At 40.3% G+C, this 23235-nt stretch overlaps 1 protein-coding gene across 11 annotated transcripts in view; it reads left to right on the plus strand.

Annotated features, from left to right (window-relative positions):
- The first annotated feature begins 1132 nt into the window (after positions 1 to 1132).
- ATXN7L1 (ataxin 7 like 1) overlaps positions 1133 to 23235 on the plus strand; it is a 131066-nt gene continuing 108963 nt past the window's right edge. For 2 of the 11 annotated variants that reach the window (XM_085569053.1, XM_085569058.1), the window contains exons 1-3: positions 1211 to 1945; positions 4132 to 4196; positions 22760 to 22828. In XM_085569053.1, the coding sequence (XP_085425179.1) occupies positions 22810 to 22828 (19 nt within the window). In that variant the 5' untranslated portion in view covers positions 1211 to 1945; positions 4132 to 4196; positions 22760 to 22809. The other 9 variants (XM_085569052.1, XM_085569057.1, XM_021534672.4 and 6 more) reach the window with 7 other exon arrangements.

Below are 23235 nucleotides of genomic sequence, written 5' to 3' on the forward strand. Positions count from 1 at the left end.
GATACTGATTTGTGGAATTATTATAAATACTCATTTCATGGCTAGTCTGCATTTATTTTTAAAGTCCTTCTAGGACCCTGCAATGTTTTAAAGTGGATGTGGCCACACTGCATCATTTGGGAACACAACCTGTAGTACCAAGGAAGCTGATCTTCCTTTATCCCAGGAAATGTGTGCCTAGACTTCACATTTGTAAAAAAAGTGTATGGAAAAATCTCGCTCTCAAATGACCTAGTTATGATGATAATAATGTAAATATATTTATATTGTCAAAAAATTCTAACCTATCCCTTTACCTACCAGGTCTTTGCCCATCCCTTCATATGCATTTCTTGAGTTCACAAAGAAACTTTGATCTGACTGAACACCTCAAAAAGATGATGTCTGTGTGCACAGACATGAATCAGGCTTGTACAATGTCATGCCTTGTACAGTGATCTTCTACCAGAGCACTGTAAAACTGCTGCTAGCTTTATTCACTCAGTTGTAATGTGTAATTATAAGCCTGTTTCTTTAAATCTTGAAAAAAAGTATAGAAACATCTGGGATAAGCTTCAAAGTCTTTCAGATACATTTCTAAGTTTGTTAATATCTTCTTTGAAGGATAGGACTGATTCCACCCTATAGTCTGGATAGCCAAGCCTTCTCCAGAACTCAGCGGTCACAATTTTATCCTTTATTTTCTTACTTTTCTTCTTAAGCTGGGGTTTGGTGGGGAGGAAAGGGGATTTGGTTTAGTGTGTCTTGAGGTGGTTTTTGTTCCTATAAATATATTTCTCAGCTTCTTTGTTTTGATCATTCTTCTGACAGTGTACACAGATCTACTATCAGCAAGGATTCAAAGTCCATAAACATAAACCAGATATTATTTATGATACAGACACTATAGAGAGATATAGGAGACATGTATGGGAAAGGCATCAGGAATGCACACGTGCTTGAAATGCTAGCCTGTCCCCAACTTCACCTGGAAATGCAATGGGTAATTGTTTCAGGTACTAAGTGAATACCCATGGAGTAGTTAATTTCTGCTTTCCCTCTAAATATGTCTCCAGGGCTTTCAAGTAGTTCCTGTTAAGCCTCATGGCTCAATGATGTTGTGAGGAGACTGTAAAGGTGACCATGGAGATGAGAAGAGAGTCAAGCAAGCATGCAGGAAGGGGAGTGTGGAGAGCAGATCATATGGGTGGAGTAAGGGTGAGTAGAAAGGGTTCTGGCTCTTTCTTCTTCCTTGAGTCACTTCCAGTATGTCTAATTACTTTCCTTAGATCCCTCATTTCTTGTATTCCTTCAAGTGGATTTCCGTGGTTCTCTGATTCCACCTGCCAGGCTGTGAGGCATGAAGTGAAAAGGCAGCCAGAATTAAAAGAGAGCCTAGAAGAGGCTGAAAATCAAGTAGAGAAAAGCATACAAGCTGATTAGGAACAGGTGAATTGGGAAAATGTGAGCAAGGCAGAAACTCACTGGCAAGTCTAGCAACATCAACACACTGTAAGAAGGTCAGGAATGAGCTTCCTGGGAATATAAAGCAACCAGATGAAGAGAGGTCAAGGCACCACAAGCAAGAATACAACTAGGGAGTTTTCAGGCAAAATAGAGGGAAGATTAATTTTGGTGCAAATGAAGAGGACAAAAAAAAGTTTTTGTAATTCTCTGGTTTTCAAGATGATTTGCAAGTTTATTTGGGTGCTTTGGAGCAAAATAAAATGCACTTCTGAAAAAAAAGTCTTCTGGATAATCAGGTTAGATGGAGAATATGAGGAAGATGCAACATCTTTCAAGAGATTAAAGAATCCTGGTTCCAAGGAAAAGATCAACAGATGGGAATATGATAGAATGCACTGGTCTTAGGTTGGGATGCAAAGAGAAAGAACATGGGAACTGAGGGATATGAGGTGGGAAAGAGCAGATCTTGATGTGTGAACTTCTAATAACCTCTTCTCAGGTAAGAGAGATTTCAACAGAGGCCAGCTTCAGAGAAGTAGTCTACTTGCATAACAAAATGTGCAGGTTCAGGGTGTTCAATTGTTTTCTATGCATTTAATTCTCAATTGACTTCCAGTCTGTCAACATGAAGGAAATTTTCTCCTACTTTTCAAACACATCAGAGACTCAAGACATAATTTTCCCATTAATGGTCGTTTCAGTCAGAATAATGGCTCTTTTCTATTTAGCCAACTCATGAAAAAGTAGACATTTTGCTATCACTGTGGTAATTACTCTCCAAAAATTAAGCAGCCTAAGGAGAATTTTCATGCACACCTGATCCAGCCTCAGTTTATTATTACTCATTATTGTTGTTTCATGAATTAAATTACTGAGATTGACAGGTTTTATTTTAATTTCCTTTCTATTTAAACATTACAGCTTCTCCATCCACTGCCTTGGTAACCTTTCCTAAAATATTAAAACAGTACCTTAGTATCCTACACCAGAAACTTATGCACCATTTGCTTAGATTTCTCAGCTAAAAGTTTCCTCTGTACCATTTCTGAGTGACAAGGACAAACTAAAAGTCATAGAATACTACCCATGCTACCTTAATCTCACCTAATGCAATCCCATCCTAGCTAGGTTAGTAACTCATATAATCATGAAAAAATGTGTCAGGCAGATATTTTTCTAGCACTGACTTGTAAACATGTAACCCCCTTTAGTCACTCTCTTGACAATTAACTTGAAGTGTTAACAAGAAGAGATTCCATCACACTAGTTCTCTTTGGGGGATCCAGGTTTAGGTAAAGAACAGCCTAAAATGTGGGTGAGTACACACAGAAGGCTGAAAATGATGCTGTTGTCTGTGCTGAAAACAAATCCTCCCATTACTCCAGTACTTATACACTCAAGAGATGAAAGCAATTGCCAGAGAAGAAGGAATCCTTAGAGTCTGTCTTTTGCAACAAAGAATTTGAGCACTTATTTTAGGACCGCCAGGAATATGAAAGGCATTAAGTCAGCAGAGATTGCTCTTATCCTTCCCATTCCCTCTGCTCCATCTACTCAAGTGTGATCTGAGGGAGACAGATGATTACAAGGACATGAATTCAAGAAAGCTCCAGAGGTACTCGAATGCTCCCAATGTAAAGATCAAGTGACAACAGCAAGGCCACACAGAAACTCCAGAAATGCCAGAGGTCTTAGTCCTACTCCCAAGCTCAATCATGACAACCATGTGTAAGACACCATGAACATAAAAACCACATTGCTGCTAAATATTTTTTTCTTTAAGGAGTTCTTGTGCTGCTTAATGATATTGCTTTTTCTTTTGCCTTAACAAAACATGGAAGTCAGTGATAACAAGTTTTGATATTCATTCACCCAAGCAAAAGTAGATGTTACCAGCAAGTATTTTTTGTTTTGTGATTTGAGATGAATAATGTATTGTGGAATAGAACATTTGGTGGCTGCAAGAAATTATGTCACTTGTCCATACCAGATACATTTAATACTTGAATTTTAATCATGTCTTCCAAACTAAGTTCTAGTGCCAGTAAAGATACAGTGAAAAATGTGTTGAGGCCAATGAAGTCTTCTTTCTGCATTTACTTGTTATTGGATGAGGGCCTGAACCCATGCAGCAATACCTTGTACCTCATGATACAGCATTTACTGTATATTACACATTTGTTATTGTAATTGCTTGGCCACCTGAGCTGTTTGGTAAATATATAAACCAGGCTGTGAATAGCAAAAGATGCAAGTGCAACTGAAAGAATGCTCTGGGAAAATATGGGTACACAAACTCTAAGCTTTCTGTGTACACAGTGTGATGCACTTCATTTGGTCAAGTATTTTATTATATCATCAAGAATTACTTAAACAGACCTTTGCATAATGAAACATGAAAAACCTTCCTTACTTTACCAGCAAAAGGCATTTGATTGTTTTTGCAAAACCCCCCTTGCATTTTAGCACACATTAAATATTTTCTAGGGACTTTGAAAAAACAGCCCACAGAAAAATGTGCAACTAACAGAAAAGGGCATGGCTAGGCACAGGGTGAGGGCTCAGGTGGGGGAGTTTCACATGGAGATAGATGGGTTCTTACACGTGAGTTCCTCCATCCTTTGAACAAGATAAGTGAGAATAATTCACTACTTCCTAACAGTGTGAAATTTTGTTTGTTTACAGTTTCAAGAACTTTGAGATCTTCAGCTGGGCTCTGTGGCTTTCCAGGGAACCAGAAGAGGGGCATGGTATGTAAGGAGGAAAGTTTCACTCTCCACTTTTTTTTCAGAGTGCTTAATCATTGGAAAATCATTATAATGATTGTGGTCTCACAAAAATCAATGACAAGCCTGATTTTGAAAGAAGCAATATCAGTAGACCTGAACCTTGATAAAGTGGTACCAAGGCAAAAAAAAAAAAAAAAAAATCCTAATCACACAAAGGAGATGGACAATATTTATTGCTGGCCCTTTTCCTTGCTGTTCTTGGCTGACTAGAGAAAACCTTTAGAAATATCATACAGGCATAGGGTTAAATTCATCTGGGTACAGACACAGAATTACTTTTTTACAGTTGCTGAGTTTAGATTATGCTGATTTTATATGAGAACAAACATGACTGAAAGAAATAATCCACTTACAATTGACATGAGGCAACATTATATCTAAGTAATGGCTTGACTGAATCTGCCACTATATTAATACACAAAAGGCAGCAGGAAACCAGTGCAATATTTCAGATGTATATATTTCTTGCCTGTAGATTTGAGCTTCAACATCATGGAAGAGCCTGAGACCATAAGAGCTTTCTAAATGAAATAGAAGATCCCACACAGTAAACCTAGTGTCCAATAAATGCTTTGACAGAGAGCTATGAAGCTGTAAAGATAGGTGGATGAACACACAGAGATTTTAAAAAGCCCTGAAGCCCATATTGAGTTTAGCTACATAAAACCTGGCTAATATAAGTTACATGAGTGATAACAAGGAAACAAGGTCAGGATGTGTCCCTTTGCTGTGTATGGCTTCCCTGACCATTGCAGGAGCTGAGGGAATATTGCCATCTAGTGCCACACAGAATCCAGCTGTCTAAACAGAAAAGAGCCATTTAATTCATGCAAGCAATGGTTACAAATCATCCTAGAACCCAGGGATATTATGTGCCAGGGACATCACTTTGGTCAGCGTCTTTGCCAGGCTTGTTATTAGAAATGATACATTTTCTCCTTTAAAAATATGACTGCTGTGGGAGCTGAGTCATAACACTTCGGAGGAAAGACCCTGTTCAGTTGTTCAGAGGTTGTGAAAAAAGTGCAAAATATTCTCCTAGCAGTTTAGCAAGTAGCTGCCAGAATGATGGAATGCTGTTCAGAATGGGATTTATCTTGCCTGCCTTAAATTTACTAAAACACAGACCTGAACATGTTCTATGTACATTGTTCTATGGTCACCTTAGGCTTTTTTTGGAAACAAATAGGAACTACTAGGGCACAACTGTGTGCTAAAGCTGTGTGACCAGCTTTAGCAGTTGCATTTAGGATGGGAAATGATGTACTTTTGAAACATGTTTCTCTGCAGAGACAACAAGGGGGCTTTGGGATGTCTGGTTCTGATGTTCACAGCCTTTGAACCTTCATTGTCTGTCTCTCTGGACCATTTTTTAACCAGATAGGCAATAATTTTGAGGATCTGTTTGTGGAAAACTAAATACCACTTTTAGACTTCTAAACCCTGTGATCTCAGTTGTGTGATGCTCATTCAGGTTGTGAGGACACACGTACTCCCTGCTGGCCTGTACCAGGGTGCACTTGCTGCTGGGCAGGTGCACTGGGCCATGACACGTTTCCCATTCACCTGTGTGCAGCAGCATGATGAAGTTCCTCCTGTTGCCATGCCAGAAAGGGCCCTTAGGGGTGACAGAGCAGCTCAGTTCCCTTCAGCCAAAACCCTGCTGGGCCTGAGATGAAGGGATTTTTAATCAGCACGTATGCTTGAGATACTTTTAATGAGGCCATCAGCTCACCTACGCTACCAAATACATGCCAGATTACAACAATTTTCAGTCATTGCCCATCTGGAGCAGATTCAAACCAGTGGTTGATTTTCAAAAAACAATCTGAAAATCAAAATCAGTTAAGTAATCAAGTCTTCCAAAGCTGCAAATAATGTCCAGATTTTCAAGCAAGCAACATCATGTTTATAAATATTGATTTAAAATTACTTAAATATCCCACCAGTACCTCTGAGTTAATTGCCATGTTATTACTTGTGGCTGTGACTTTCCCCCTGTTCCTGCCCCCTAGCCATATAAAGGAAAGGATTAAATCACAAAGAGAATCAGAGGCAATAATATAAAAGAATATTGGTTTTCAACATGAGAAAGTTTTAGACACTCACTACCCCTTTTCTTTTAAATAGCATGGGTGCCAAATAAGCAAGAGGGTGCTAAGTTAATTTCATATGTATAAGTATATATGCTTATATTTTAAAAATCCATTATTTCACATCCTCAGATATAAATCCCTACATCAAATATAAATCCTTTCCTTTTCTACACTGATTTTAAATACACCGCAAAAATGTGTATCTGAAGTTCTTCCAAATGAAGACTTGTTTAGATAATAAAATGTCTCACAATAATAGTACTGTATAAAGTTCCTGATGTCAAACTCTGACAGGATTTTTAGGGTTATTTTCTTTGCTTTTGTTCATTTGTCAAAGTCCTTGAATTTGGTATTAGAAAAGATATAGAATACATGCACTCTCCTGAGTGTCCATAATGTGGATTAAAATTCCATCTAAAAAGGAACCTGAAAAGCAAGGGTTGTAGATTTACAAACACATTTTTAAATCACCTAGAAATGTGACTTTCCAAAGCCCTCACTCTTCTGCTCTCAGTTCCCCATAACTAAGTTTAACTAAAAAAAAAAAAAAAAAAAAAAAATCTAAGCTAACAGCTTCCAGAAATAAATAGCAAGAAACTGGCAGCAACTCCCCAACACTTCTTAGTCCATGGGGACACAGACTGACCTTTCAGATGCAACAAACCCAAGTGATTTCCTCAGGCTTTTGCCTGACTCAGACAGTTTGGGTGTTCTAGGCAGGCAGGCAAGGATTACTAACATTAGCTATATCTTAAATGCTGTAACTAAGAGGCTGCATACTGCTGGATCCAGCACAGAGAGAAAGCTCTCACTGACTTCACTGGGATCTGGATCAGTCTTTTAAAGTTTGAAGGAGTTGGGGAAGTGGCAGGAAAGATGGAAGGCAGATTTTACCTGCTGGTACAAACTGCCAGGACAGTACTGACATTTGCACAGTTGAGCCTTTACACCAGCACATGCAGAGTTACAAAGCTGTAATGTAAAATAGATTCACAAATTATTTTCCTGTGCTAAGGAGCAGCAGTGAGATGACATGCCAAATCTCTTTAAGAATCAAGAGGTGAACGCCCCAAAATGACCACATACCCAGCAGTCCAGTTGGATGAAGTCTTAACACAGACAAAGGTGATGTCCATTTAAGTTGAACATCAGCACCTACTGATCTCTTGTTTCAAACAACATTAATGGCAAGTGGCAAGGCTTGCCTATTTTGCTTTACAGATATTTGCAAACATCTGAGACTGTTTCCTTGCATAAAACATTTTTCTGGTCATGGACATTTTTCTTGATGAAACCAGACAAAGCTGCGCAGTCCACTCAGTTGTGTCACATCAGCCTGAGTTGTCTAAGGCTAATGCACCTGCACAAGTGCTGGTGTTGCTGCACAGGGAACTGGATCCATGAATTGAGGATGGATAAGAAGTGAGCAAGTGGATGATATGTACAGGAATAAATGGCCAGGAAATAGGTGTCTGGGAAAAAAATTTCCTGAAACATGCCCTTTGTTTATGTTCAGAGATGCGAAGTAATGCTGGTTCAGTTCATGGGATACACCAGGAATGGGTTTTAAGGGCCCTGAAGCCCCTAATGTTGTTGTTTGTAACTACAGAAATTTAGCCTTATTTCTGTTTTAAAAGAAAAGTGCTAAATGTTATACTGTTAGCTTTTTTCTTTTGAATTAAATTCTCTGTGAAATAGCAGAGGGACAGTCACCATGTCCCAGCTAAATTGTTTGTTTATATAAAACTATTTTCTATTCTCAAGGAAAAAGAATTTAATCAAGTGCCAGAAACAAACTACATCTTGACAGATTAGCAGGATTGCTGCTGTTAAAATAAATTGTTGCCAGATTTGTTTACAAAACTTACTTTTTCAGGGATGGGTGAACTTCCTGGCATTTGCCAATCTTTTGAATAAATATTGTGGAGGATTTATAAAATGACAATTAATTAAAACTTTTCCTGTGAGTGCAAACCAGACATTTTGCTCAGTGTAAATAAATTGCTTGAAAGCTAAAGGGAAGACTTTGAAGGAGGTGGGTGGAGAGGCAAGGAAATCTCAGCACTGTCTTTCCTTTTCCAAACAAAATGTGAGGTATATCCACTATGACAAATAAAGGAATTGTAATTTATGTATCAGATTTGATACATCCATTTTAAACTTTCTTTGCAGTTCTGAATCGACATCAAGACATTTGTCTTCAGCTTTCAAGCTCCTCAGAGATTTGTTTATTTTTTTATTAATCTTTTTGGTTTGGCTGCTTCTGTACGATACATGGCAGAGGTGCTCATTTCTGGGTGTGGAGCTTTTAGATACTGGCTCCTATATATGATTTGTGCTGCTCTAAGAAGGCCTTTCAGTGTTAGCTTGGGTGGTATCACCACCTCAGACAAAGAGATTAGCTTACTGTCATCATCCATTCATTCTGCTGGGCTAAGTGAAAGAATTGGATCATCAAGTGCTTATCCTAGCCAGGGAGAAAACACGGACAAGTTTTTGCATTCCACTTTTTCATTCACTACAAGTTGGTTTTATTGGTGGGATTTTGGGCGTTTTACTATGCTTATAAGTGATCATGACAAAAATATTTTTCATCTATTAAACAGCAGACAGAAAACCTACTCTTTCATGGATTAAGTCAAAGAAGTGCCACTAAAGATCCTTAGAATTATTTTTTCAGTTACTCCTTTGGAAAGAAAATCCAAAGATAGATTTCTAACAAATAGAAAAGCATTCCTCCTATTTAGACTAAGATTTTTTTTTTGTCCCCTGGCCCTAATGTCCCTAACCTAAGAAATTAGTCCTGGGCAAAAGCCTTCAGTTCTAAAATTTGGAATACATTGTTTCTGACAAAGCCAGGGGCAGATGTCAGTCTGGCAATGGGTAGTCTGCAAGCAGCAGCAACAACTCGAGGGACACTATCACTATCCAGGTTAATTAAGTACACAGGCCATCAGTAAGTCCTACAAATAAATTACAAAACAGTTCATGGATTTCACAAAAGACACAGGATTTTACACCATGCAATATTCAGGCAAACAATCTTCTTTGATTCCTTAGGTATCAATCAGAAGGATTGATTCTTCCCAGTCACCTTCCAAAAAAAGATTTCCAGCTTTTAAAATTACCATGACTGGTCTTAAAGGTTCGATTAGTTAGAGCTACAACACACTGCTTCTGTACTAATTAAATTAAACTCCACTGGGTCCATCCTTCCAAAGCCTTGTGCATTTGAGCAGTGTTTCCCACGGTCATATGCATGAAGCTGCATGTTGGCAGGATGGATAAGCATCTCTGCTTTAAAGACAGCCTCAAGCTTTTGCTTAAAGAGGCTAACACTGCCACTAACAACTAGGAAATCCTGGCAGATAGTCCACATGAATATCTCTTTCTATATTTGCACAATGTCAAGCACACTGTCAGCCCTGAATAAATAATAATCATAGAAACCTGGAGTCAGCCAGGAAATAGCTGTGAATGAGACATTCATATTTTAAAACCTGAAACTGCAATATTATCTTGTTATGGGTCTGGGAAAACTATTATCTTCCTTTTCCCCTCTTGTTTTTGTTTTTCCTAAAAAACAAAATGCTAATACTGCTGCTGAAGGTACTAAAAAGACTTTATTTGTCCCTCTATTACAGAATGAAACATCTGAAGCCTTCTGCCTGATAAATACATAAAATAATTTTAAAGAGCAACATGGAGAACAGTGCTGATTTTAATTACAAAGAATTTATTTTTAACTGAAAAATAAAATTAGAGATGGAATACAACTGCCACTACAAACTGGATACAACAATAATTATATGGGAGAAAAAGGAAGAGTAGTGGAAAAATAGTTTCACAAGGCAATATTGCTTTTGAGAATGTCTTGGCAAAGTTGAATTGTTTTCTAAATTTAATTGAAACTCCTCTATTAAAAGCATTTATGCTAGTCATAAATATTTAAAACAATGAGCAAAATTCATGAGAAATTCAGTCTCCATCTCTACAGAATTAATAATGAAGGGCATCTCCCTGTAGTAAAACTAGTTGAATTTGGTAATTATTACTTAATTCAGACTCTTGACAAACATTCAGAGTTACTCCTTCTTCACAAAAGAATCATTTCTTTCTCCTTTTCTGTTCAGATGTAGGGGTCCTATGCAGACTAAGCATGTTTCAAGACTGTATTTTTATGGTTACAGATGAGAAGAAACATATTCTTACTTTAAAATCCGGTTTATAATTGATGACAGGGATATACGCACAATTTTTTTACATATATTGAGCACCTTTAACAGAAATCCAAAAAGATTCTGAGATCTGTCTCAGAATAATCAAATTGCAAGTAAGTTAGTCCAAAAGCATTTGACAGAAGATATAATGGCAAGGACTATAAAGGAGAAGAATAAACTGAAAGCACAGAATGCCAAAAATCACCATCTGCTGAGATGATGGGAGTATCATGCACAAAGCTGTTAAGGTGTTACTAGAGCTGTTGTCTGTTACAACATTAAACAGTTAATTGCAGTTCATGGGCTTTAAGTAAAAGGACTGGGGACTGCTTTTTACCATAGCAACCAAAAAAAAGAAATCTCTTCCAGCATGTGAGCAACATGCGCCAACATAAAAGCAAGGAAAATAAATATATTTTGAATTCAGCATCTAAACTATAATTATTTGGAGAAATTCCTCTTTCCAAATTTACATTCAGAGCATCCTGGAGAGAATTAGATGCTCATTCCAAATTTACCAAATGTTTTTCCTGAGGGACAAGAAGATGTATTACATTCTGTATCTTTTCTCACTAACAACTGTTAGGATGACTCCTGCTGCTTAGGTAAACAGAGTAGGGAAGCGAAAGAATACAAAAGAAAGGAAAACTTTATCATCTCACTAATGTGTAGCCACATGTGCTGCAGGCAGGTCATGGGTATAAATGTATGTTTGCCATCACTTACCTTCTGCCACTCCATCCCTTTCTGCTCTGTGCTGAGGTTAGTCTACTTGTGATCTTTGAGCATGAGAAACATGTTATGGTGACAACAGTTCTGATTGTTTAATCCCAGGTCAGGTCAGGTCAAGTTTGAGAGAAGGACAGGAGAAAAGTGACAGTTACATCATCATCATGCCTTAAATACTAACACATAATATTTTGGTGCCAATGGAACTTCTTACCCATGGTACTTTTAGAAATAAAATCCTGATGAGCTCCTCCATTTTTCCAGATATGGTTTCATTTTGATGGAATACTTATTCTGAGGCATGATTTTTCTGAAGCCTTTGCAAAGTCCAGACAGCTGGAGAAGCAGCAGATCAGAGAGGCAGCCCAGCAAATTATCCAGAGCAATGACCTAAAAGGTGAGCCAGGCAGGTGAAAAGCAATGAGGAGCTAGAAAGAGAGAGGTCCTGCTGGTTGCTATCCCTAGAGGATGTCCTGAGGGCAGGAGACAATAGGAAGAATTGTATTTCACTATCTCTGAACTAACTAAAGGTTTGAATATGGAAATGTTTTTAAAACATCTATTGTAGCTGCTGAAAACAATTATGTCTGTGGCATCTGCCAATTCTCATAATTATCTGCTGTTGTTTCAAAAATGTGTATGGGAAATTTTGCAAAATCTAGGACCAATAATTCCATAGCTGACACAGCATGCTCTTAGACTCTTACACCACAAATGTAGTGTGAGAACAGAACAGAACAGTTGGCTACATTAAGATTCAGATCGACAAAGACAGACTGAGGGGGTTTTGTCAGTTGACGTAAAAATTTCCATAGGCAAAACCATAAAGCCCTGAATAAATGGAGGAATTCACCCACATATGAGCACTTTCAGAACCCAGAGATGTCCTTCAAGTTTTCCCTCTACAAATGCAGAAGACACAGGTTCATGGCTCTATGCACCTGTTAAGTTCTCCATACAAGACAAATTCTAACCCCTCAAATGTAGACTCATCTCTCAATTTCAATTTCTATTGTACTGCTATTATATATTGTGTTTATCAAGGCACTCAAGTTGTTAAGTCTTGTCACCACTAAAACTCACTCTGTTTCCATACAACCTCTAACACTGTATTTTTTAGAAGAGCATGACATAAGTTTTGCTCCATTGGTTACAAACAACTTCAGAAATATTCAGAAGTGCCCAACTCTACTGTGACATGAATATATAATTCAATAAAATGCCACTGCTTATGCTACTAATAGATTTCAGTGAGTTGTATTAATTGTGCTAATTATGATTATGTGTGAGTGCACAGAAAAAGGGTTCCGCTTCTGTAAATAGAAAAGTAGAAACCTCTTTTTATAGAGAACTGACAGTCAATATATGCTTAGACAAATAATCTGCTGCAAAATTTTTCAGCCCACTATACATAAAACATTCTCATTTTGCCAGCTTTCCTGTACCACAGACCACAATTATTTTTGAAGTATTTTGAAGTATTTTTGTAGTATTTTGAAGCCACCAGTAGCTGCAGTGCCAATACTCTTCTTAGTGCAGAAGGAAAACCAGCCATTGTATTATCGGATTACTACAGAATCCTTGAATGTCAACATGAATGCAAATAAAATTTTAAGAACTTGGATTTAGTGTATGCAGAAAAAAATTCCAATTTCATACAGGGAGGAAGAGGAGTTTTTGCTTAGTTAATGGTCTGGATTTGAGTATTTTCAAATAATCTATTATTATTGTTATATATTATTTGGCAGAATTAAACGCAGACGGGGAATCCACAGATGCCTGCTGTCTCCTAAAGAAAAAGTACTTTTTTATTTGTCAATTAAAAGATTTGGGAAACAACAGCCAGTTCTGTTAATCTTGGATCAAATGGGTATCTGAACTTGAATTACAAAATTCACAAATACTAATTTTGTAATAACTTTTAGTTAATTTTTCCCTAAACCACTATTGTTCACTTTTCATCAGCCTCGTAACTTTTGCATATATCACATGTCACATGCTGAGTATCTACAAAACAAGATTTGATTAAATGCACAGATCTGTACCACTGGATGTTATTATCCAATTAAAATGTTTGATGGCCATAGATGTCCAAAGATTGTCATAATCTGAGCCTGCAAATTTGCAGTCTTAACTCATAGGCATTTCAGAATATGCACCCTTCATAAATAACATGGGATATTTTTAATAATGTCTGAACTTTTTTCTTTACCAGCTATGGTTTCCATCTAAACACCAAGTATTATTAGTAGTATGCTTATACTTGGATTCCTTAAAGGAAATAGTGCCTCAGGAACACTAGTCAAACCACAAGTTTCCAAAAAATAGCAAAGGATAATGTATTTTTATCATTAAGAGGAGATATGCCGACCTCACGAGAAATGTGTGAAGATCTTTGGGGACTCATTTAAAAATTCACTCAATCTGTGAGACTGTAACTGAGGTCCATCCACATCAGGTCTCTGCAACCACATTGCCTTTGTAAAAGGTCAGGTGAAGTCTGATGACAGAAGTTCAGGGTGGCCCATGAGAGGTTTACACATGTAAGTCAATGCTTAAACATCACACATAGTTTTTACTTTGGGTGCATTTCATTGTCAAACACATCACTAACTACACTCCAATTCTGCTAAAGCCTTTGAGATCCATTTTGACTGAGTACAGAACTTGCAGTGCTTTCAGAAGACACAACATTTGACTCTTCCTGGTTGTAATAGAAATCTTATTAGGACAAATCTCCTTGCAAAGTTAGCACAACGATGCAAAGACCTACAAGAGAATTTCCTCTATAATAGATGAGACACAATTGATTTCTGGCACTCCACTTCCAGCCTCAGCCAGAAATACAAGATGAACAGGCTTGCTTTCTTCTGTGATTTCAACACGTCTGCTTCCTGTACGAGCTGGAAGTAGGACATACCATAACAACTGTCAAAACATTTCAGAACCTCCAGCAAGGTGTGATTGGAGCCAGCTTCTGGAAGCAGAAAGGACTTGGGGAGCCATGTGAGTAGGCTGGGCCCTCTCTACTCTCCACTGATCCAAGGACCAAATGTGGACCTTACCAAAGGTGTAGCAGTGTGACTCTCACTCAGACCTCTTTTCTGGCTGGCCCCAGACTTTCACAGCCAGGCTGAAGGACACTCGAGTGACTCTCAAACACTGAGGGGCATCCCTTGCAGGCTGAGATCTTCTGGCAGTCTGTGGGTGCCTCCCCTCAGCCCACTCACACATGGTGCCTGGCCCTGCCAGAGGTGAGTCCCTGTTTACAGTGGGGATCAGTGAGCTGCTCAGAGAGGGGGACAGACAGGGCATCAGCACTTGTGGAACATGATGGGAGGGGAGGCAGATCCCTGGACTGAGGCCAAGGGGCTCCAGGCAGGGCCAGGGGAAGGCTGGGAAGGACTGATGGTTTCCCAGGGAGATGCAGAGGAGAGCTGGCTGCTGAGAGGAGGGGAGAAGGAAAGGGGACATGCCCCAAGACAGGAGGAATTGTCTAGAGAGGAAAAGAGGGCAACTCCAAACAGCTTTGTGGTGGAAGAGGCAGCTCACTGGTGGGAGGAGGAGAGGTAACTCAGGACTGGGAGAGATGTGTCCTCCATTGAGGGAGACATGGGAAAGGAGAGGAAAGTCTCCTAACTGCAAAGCAGGGGATAAAATCAAGGCAGTGTATATTAAAAGACATGGTTGCCTCTGGTGAGGCAGCTGGGCCCAACTGGGAGGGTGGCAAGAGTCAAAAACAGGCCCCAAACTGGTGTTTCAGTGCAGTAGCCTGGCAGGAGATGAAAACACACCATGCAGGGTTAGGGTAACGTGACAGCAAAGCAGGAACAAAATTCAGAAAAAGGAAGCATTTGGGAGAAGGAAGGATACAAACAGGACAAATATGGCATCTATGTTGAAAAGGAACAGGAGAAAATTGGCTACAATCCAATGAGGGAAAGGCAGGAAGCTGCTGTTGTGTGCTGCCAACACACACAAATGGGGCGGGTGAATGGAAAGTTATAATATACATTATTCATCAGGGCAAACTTAATTTTTAATGAAAGAATATTTCTATGCCAACCTCATGAGAAATGTGTGAAGATCTTTGGGGACTCATGTTTTGTGGTTTTGGTTATTCACACGGGCATTGTGGAAGAGCAAAGCACAGGAAAGCAGCACGCTATTTGAAAACAGACTTCATACTGAGGCAAGGTAACTTTCTCCACCCCCAAGAGGTTTTATAGTTTAAAATCTAAAGAACTTTGCTCTGTCTTCCAAAAATGCAGGGAACTCCTACAAATTTCTTCCTTTCTGTCCCAACTGGACAGTTAAGAGTATTCCTCTAAAATCTGGATATGGCCTTTGTAAATATTATTGTTACTATTATTTACTAAAAAAACTCCTTCAAATTAAAAAAAAAAAAAAAAAAAAAAAAAAAACAAAGCAAATGACAAACAAAACTGATGAATATTTAGTAAGTATAACACAAGTGATTTGCTGCACCAGTGCCAGATATGTTTAATAATTTTAAGTAGCAGTATGAAACATGCCATGACAATGTTTTAAAACAATTTGTCTGTGATCTTTCTTGAGTACCTGTCAATACAAGCAAACTGAATTTTAGCCTGCCAAGTACTCTTTGACCTGTCATTTATGTCTTCCAATTTCCAAAACATTTGCATTTGTCGTCACTCTTCTTCAGTGAATGCACTCCTCTGACCTCATCTAATCCTCAATTTCTTGCCACAAGAGCAGCTGATGAAGTGGTAGACCAGGGACTCTGGGTAATGTGTTTTAAGAAGGGAGTTTGAGATCCATGTTTCATACAGGTTATACTATAGCACTGAGAGTGGGTGTTCAGATGTTTGGTGGAGATCAGGACATACGAATATTTTCAAGGAAGAGAAAATACTGGCAACTGACATGGGTCAGAAACAGAATTCTCAGAGGCTCCTGGCTGAAACCTGAAACAGTTGCACAAAAAAAAAAGAAAATGTTTTGCTTCTCTGAAGCAATTGGTAAATCCTCAGCACTGCACAAAGATGGCCAACACTACACTGATAGTTACCATTGTCAGCTTTGGTATCAGAAACATTCCAGCAATGGTAATAAAGTAGAGAAGAAAACTTCTCTTGAACAGACAGTACAGTAGTAGGTTAATGCATTTAGATGACAATCAACACGTGAGAAAAATTGTTTAGGCACTGGAGCAAAAGGATGTGCAATTTTTTTCACAGTGCTTGCATAACTCTCTGGGGTTTGAAATGTGCAGTAACTGTTGATTTCCATTGCTAGTTCATAGCCTTATTTTTGGTATAATTTCTTTTTTAAACTTCCTGGAACTCAGTGTAGAAAGTTACCTAATTGTGCATTGTTTGTTCATAAGCCTGTGCAGGCCACCGCTCTTTAGATTTCCCACTTCATCTGTTTAGAGTTGCTGTAGTGTTTCAAGCATTGCTTTGTTTCGTGTGAAGTAATTTGCAACCCTTTTTTGAGAAACATGTTTTTGTTGGGATACAAGAGTATCTCACTTTGGATTTCTTTTTCAGTTCTCCATTTTTTCTGTTTCTTTTTTAAGTGCTAGTTCCTTTGGCTAAGATGGAACCGAAAGCATAATTTAGATTTTTTTCTTATGTTATTTCAGAGGACATTAAAAATAGATTTCTCTGCTATAAATGTCTATTTAATACAGTTTTCTAGCTGACGTCTGCTATGATGGTACTCACACAGTGTTTGAGACACCTTCTGAAATTACAAAGAGATCAGAAATAGTACAGGGACCACACTTTTGGCCAGAATGGCTCTCGGGCGACTGGCTCATACTGGCTTCTACATTTGCTAACCCCTGAGTTGTTTTAATGGGCATCCTGTACACATCTTTTTGCAGAAATCTAGATATAGGACTTTTTTTAAAGTATCTAGTTTATTTAATGAATTCAGCTCCTCTAATTATCACACAGACTACTAGAATGTTACATTATATTTTAAAAAATTCAGAATCAGTTTTAATGGAGAAATGCAGGACTATCCATTTGGTGGATTTTGTATCTTCTCAATACAAAGTTTTCTGGCAACCTGAGGTGTTGCTGTAACATTAAAAATAAACTTCATTTATCCACTGTGGAAAGAGAGACTGCAAATAGATGACTGTAAATAGATAATCTACAGGTTTAAAATTAGCATGAGTGTAGAAGTCCACCATAGAAATAGCTTGCACACAAGTAAACATAAAAGCTACTTTTGCACTCTTCAAAATGCTGAAGGATTAAAATTTCTGCACTCCTGTGACTGACAGCCAGCTACTTTGCTGGTGCTTTTCTTATGCAAACTCCATCATTCACTATCTGTAAGAAAGTCCTGTGATTCATTTACTGCTCCATTTCCACCACAGTAGATACCTGAGTTCTTAAAACTGTCTGCTATGTCATAATTTCTGCAATATAAAACAAAACCACCATTGTGGTAAATCCATTGCACAACAGGATCCTGGGAAGTATTTATGAATCTCCTGCCATACTGCTTAAATCATGACTTTGTTACAAGCATCAGATGTTTATAATCTTGTTATGATATTGAGGCCTTATACAGCTGGTTTTTTATAATACTTTTGTAGCTAGTTTAAAGCCATCTGGTGCACGTATTGCCAGGTATACCTGATTTTGTTGTTGTTGTGACTACACATGCATTCTCAGCACTCTCATAGTGTTTTCTCAGTGTATGACAGTACAGCTGAAGTTAAATCATGTCATTTTATATTTGTACATGGTGACTACATATGATGCTCCTGATAGCCACATGTGAGGATTTCTGTTTTAGTTTGTCATGTCTTCACATTCAGATCCTGAAAATTATATAAAAATATTGGATTGGTCTCCAAATAAGCCAAATATCGATATGCAGCTTTGGATCTCTTCTAATGTCATAACTTTTACTGTGTTTTTACAAAGCCCAAGCCTTTAAATATAATTAGAATAAATAGGTGTAGGAACATATGATTTTTATCTTTTGGTTACTTGTAAAAAAGCTTGCATTTGGAGATCATCTTAGTAAAAGACCAATGATATAAGGATAAAAAGGTTAGAGTTGAGGTTTTATCTGTATTTTGCCATTTATTAATTAAAGGCCATAATTTGCTTATAGTTACTTTTTAAATACCATGTTATGATTGGATCACTCTAGTATTTAGAAGCTGCAACAAAAATCAAGGCTGCATTACCTTGAATTCTGAAAAATCACATATAAAAAGGAAGCTTCTGCTTGGCAATTGAAATTAAAGAATCCTCAGGGACCAGGAAGGGAGAGAAGGACCTTTCCTGGCTGACTTAATTATTTTTCTGTGGCAGAGTGACTTGTTCAAGGTCATAGAAGAATTAAACTTCTGTATTGGTGAGCAGGTGGAAAAAAAACAGAGGCTGTTTAATCTGCACTTTCACATGCAGTGTTTTTTTTACTGATTTCCTAAGGAACAAATTTTGTGACCATGTTTGTGACTTTCCCTCATTTTTTTCCCTCTCCACCCCTGAATTTTGGCCCGACTGATTAATAAAAACAAATCTGAAAGAGGAATGAAAGTCTTAAATAGGTTTGTCTTTCTAAGAATTTTTGAATCTTGTGGAAGCAGATGCCAGGAGAAGGGAAGAAGAAACCATCTGCATGGTCTGTCTACAGTAAAGCTGCAGCTTGAGTTCACATTCACAAAATAGCACTACATATATTCTTAACAATGGGAAAACTTATAGGATGTCGGATCAGCTCTCTTTCTATTTTGCTATAAGATGGAGCACAATCACAGCTGTCCATAGAACATAAACTAGTTTATTAGGCACCAATGTGGAGAGAAATAAGAGGTCTTGGGGAGAAGTCCTGGTGCAGAAGTGAGGATACTCTTCTGCAGCTTCAGGACTTGCACCCTACGAGACAATGGAGACAAACGGAAGGCTGGTTTGCTTAGGGATGGTGTTATTTCTTGGTGCAGATCATAGAGGCAGCATAGATGTAATCAAAGCAGAACTCACACTCTTTAAACAAAAGATGCTCATCACAGGAAAGATGGGCATATGTGTAGATGTGCCAGTTATGGACATGTTTCAGTGATGAAATTAGTGTTAATGATTGGACTCAATCTTAAAGGTCTTTCGCAACCTAAATGATCCTATGATCCTGATTGTGGAACCATTTGCTTAACGATAATGTTGTTCTTGAGTACATATGGTAGGGACGAGAAATTCCTTGGGGAGGGCTTTGGAAAAGTTTCTCTTAAACTGTAAGTCACTGGATTGTTTCTTTTTAGGAAGGAATTGGTACATCTTGAATCTTTGATTTTATGCTCATTTTCCTTCATATGGTCTGTTTCTGTTAAGAACCTAGACTATCCGTAGTGTGTCATGGTAGGCAGCATGTAGATCAGTGCCATGTGTTAAAGCTGGAAAGTTTCTTCAAATTTTTTTTTTTTTTGCTTGGTTGGAGGCAGCTTGTATTAAATACTTTACCCCTCCCCTTTTTCCTCAGTTGTATAGGTAGGAATTGCTTTACTAGTTGTGCATCCTGTGGTAGTGTTTAATATTAGCTGGATACTTGGCCATCCATACTTCCTTGAAATCTAATGTTGGTTTTCATCGATGGGGATTTCCTGGGCGCTCACATGCCTTTCTTTTGTATCTTCTCTCCAGATCCACATCTAGGGTAATGACACCAGCGTTATGGTATAAGCTGTGTAGTTTAAATTCTCTAATTATGCAACTATTTAGCCACTGTTGAGACATTTGCTCAATTATCTTGCAGTGAATTTGAACACAAGTGTCAAACATGGTTGATTTTTAAGTTCATGTTATTTATCATTCCTTCTACAAATTCTGTCTTGCTATTCCTGACCGAAGAGTTTTTCAGTATAGTGGGCAAACTTTTCAATCTCAACATAAGCAATTTATGTCTATTCTTTTTTTCTTCCTCATTGATGTGAAAGGAATTATGTGTTCTTATAATTAAAAACATCACACATATTCACTACCAGCTGAATTTTGTTAGACTAAGTAAAACTCTCCTCAAATGACAGAATCTTAATTCCTCGGATCTTTCTCATAACCCTGTCCACACTTCTTTTTTTTTTCTTTTTTCTTTTTTTTTTTTTTTTTTGATAGAACTGCACATAATAGTCCTAAATATATCTTCCCAGGGCTTTGTATTACATCACAACTACCCTTCATGCTTCTGGAAATTCCCTATGTAGCCTACGAAAGGTCATGCATCCTATGCCTGCTTCATGATAGCTGCCAAGAAGACTGCTGTGATTGCCTGGTTTTATTTGAAGGGTATTTTGGTGAGATTTCTGCTTCTTTGATAATGGTACTGAAGTTTCCTGTAGCTAATGTTTACTTGACTGGAGGCACTCTTAGTAGGCTATACAGAATGAAAGCTTTGAGGCTCACCTCTGGGTATTAGGGATGGGACTTGTATATTCCAGCTATTTTGGAAGAGGTGGAGTGTGTTGACAGTGTACATAAGGCAAAGAGTGTTTGTCCCTTGCCCCAAATCTTTATCCATTTCAGCACTGTAAAGAGCTTAGTCTTAATGAAGTTGTGGGAAATTTATTTAAATCCATTCTGGAGTGCAGCACCATATACTTTACGACAGGCAGCAGTGCTGACTTCAGCAGCTCCTGTCCTGCCCCTCTGGCCACAGCTCCAACTTTTGAGCAGGCCTGAAATGATTCGGTAGGTTTTATGTTTGTCTGGTTTTGGTTTTGTTTTGTTGATTTTTTTTGAGTCCACATTAATTCCATGTACTGCTTCAGTATTGCCTCAAAATGGTTTGAACCAGCAAAAAGTGAACGAGTGTCTGGGAAAAGATGCAGGACAAGGATGGGATCACGCAAAACTCATATCACCATGTGAGAAGTGTCTGTTGAACCATTCACTTCAGTCATCACCACTGCTAATGGTGTTGCAGAGCCGTATGAAATACACTACATGAGGGATATGTGAGGCTGCTCAAATGAAACCAAGTCCTTCACTGGGAGCGTTTATATTTGTCTTAAGAGGTATAAGCTGAAGCAACAGGCTTATGCTGAAACTCCTAATCTAGAGCAGGTATACTGAGTATAAAAATATTAACGGTTATTTTCTATTCTTACCTCAGTGGTGAAATAAGCAAAAGTGACACTATCCTAAATGAAAAGCATTTACGTCCCATAGATTATGTAGAGCGAGATGAAAACCTCGGTATTGTTTGAGAGTAGCCGGACCTGCGAGTTCAGAGCTGCTGTACCGTAGCCTAGAACACCAAAACGAGAAAAATCCCATTTGCAAGCAGACGAAGCCTACTACAGATCAGGCAGTATCTGGACAACAAAATGGCTGTGGCTGTGGCTATAGGCGATCCACAGGAGCGCAGCTGGCAGTAGGGGAGCGGGGGAGCCCCAGCCCCGCGCTCCGGGTGCAGCGGCCGCGCTGGAGCGCGGAGGGGCCGCGCCGCAGCCACCGAGAGCCCGTCCCAGGCACTTACTGCGGGCGCTGCGGGGCGCGCAGCCCCGAGGCGCGCGCGGCCGGCGGCTGCGCCCTCCCGGCGGGGCTCGGCGGCCCGCGGCGCTCCGCCGGGCGGGCCGGGCCGGTGCCGGAGCGCGGCGCGGCGCGGGTCCGGAGCCCCCCGGGGCGGGCGCGGGCCCGCCGCCGGCGGCGCGGGGCGCAGGCGCGGGGGACGCGGGCATGCGCGCTGTGCGGCGGGGAGCCCGATCTGATAGGGAGCAGGGGCTGACACTACCCCCGTGTGGGCGGCGGAACGTCCCGAGGATGACGTGCGGCGTTCTCGAATCCCGTGTCTCGCTCGCTCGCTCGCCGCCGCCGCCGCCGAAGGAAACGGGAAAAGCAACAAGGAGGCAGGAGCAGGCGCGGCGCCATGGCGGCCCTGGAGCGGCCCGTGCCCAGTCCCGAGGCGTTCCTGGGCCAGCCCTGGGCCGCCTGGGTGCGGGAGGCCGCCCCCCCGCACGCGCACGGCGCCGCCCCCCCGCACAGTAAGGGCAGGGACCGGCCGCGGTCCGGCTCCGCACGCCGCTGCCCCCGGAGCGGGGCCGGGGTCCGGCCGGGCCGCCCCCCCCTCCGCTCCCCTCCCTCCTCCCGCCGGGGCCGGGAGGTGCCGCCCCCCCGGGCGCTCAGCTGACGCTCGGCCGAGCCCCCGTGCCATGTGTGCGGGAGGCGCACGCCGCGCCGCGCCTGCCGTGCCGCTGCCCCGCGGCGCTGGGCCGGCGCCGCGGTGGGGGAAGGGGGCGAGGGGGAGGATGCGCGGAGGGGCCGGAGGATGCCGCGGGCGGGGAGGCGGGGGCGAGGGTGCTGCCGCGGGGGGCCCGGCGGTTCCGCTCCCTGGCAGATGCTCCGACCATTGTGCTTTTGCTGTTGCAAATAGAAACACTGCTCACCTCCTCACCTCTCCTCCTCCCCTCGCCAAACAATAAATGCACACCTTAGGGCCCTCGGCGCTTCCTGACTCTGCTTCTCTTCTGCAGGTGTAGATCTGGAAGAGACTGGAAAGGAGGGTGGAAAAAGCAGGGAGGTTATGAGGCTTAATAAAGAAGGTAAGTGGATAGTGCTGGCACACCTCTCTACCTGTCTGTCTCCTGGTGGTTGTGAATGACTGTGGTTTGGCCTTGACAGGGTGGTCTGATAGCATATGTATTTCTCTGCCATAAAGAACGTTTCAGGGTTGGATACATGCAGATGACTGTCACTGTGTCAACTTCTTTTGAAGTAAGGTGATAACAGGTGTATACGTGCAACTGACAGACATGGTAAAAGATAAGACAATTTTGAGGCATAAGACAGCTACACATCAGTGGCCATATTGGATTATTCTGTGGACCCTGTCCCTTGGTGCAACATTCCAGTTGCTCGTGTGAAGATAAGCATATAAACTTTAAACGTTATATTTTTATTGGCAACTTAGTGGAGGTGTTTTCCCTTGCAGGCAGAAAGGGTTTGTTAC

The sequence above is a fragment of the Lonchura striata genome, chromosome 1A (assembly GCF_050655825.1).
Source record: "Lonchura striata isolate lonStrDom1 chromosome 1A, ASM5065582v1, whole genome shotgun sequence".
Classification (NCBI taxonomy): Eukaryota; Metazoa; Chordata; class Aves; order Passeriformes; family Estrildidae; genus Lonchura; species Lonchura striata.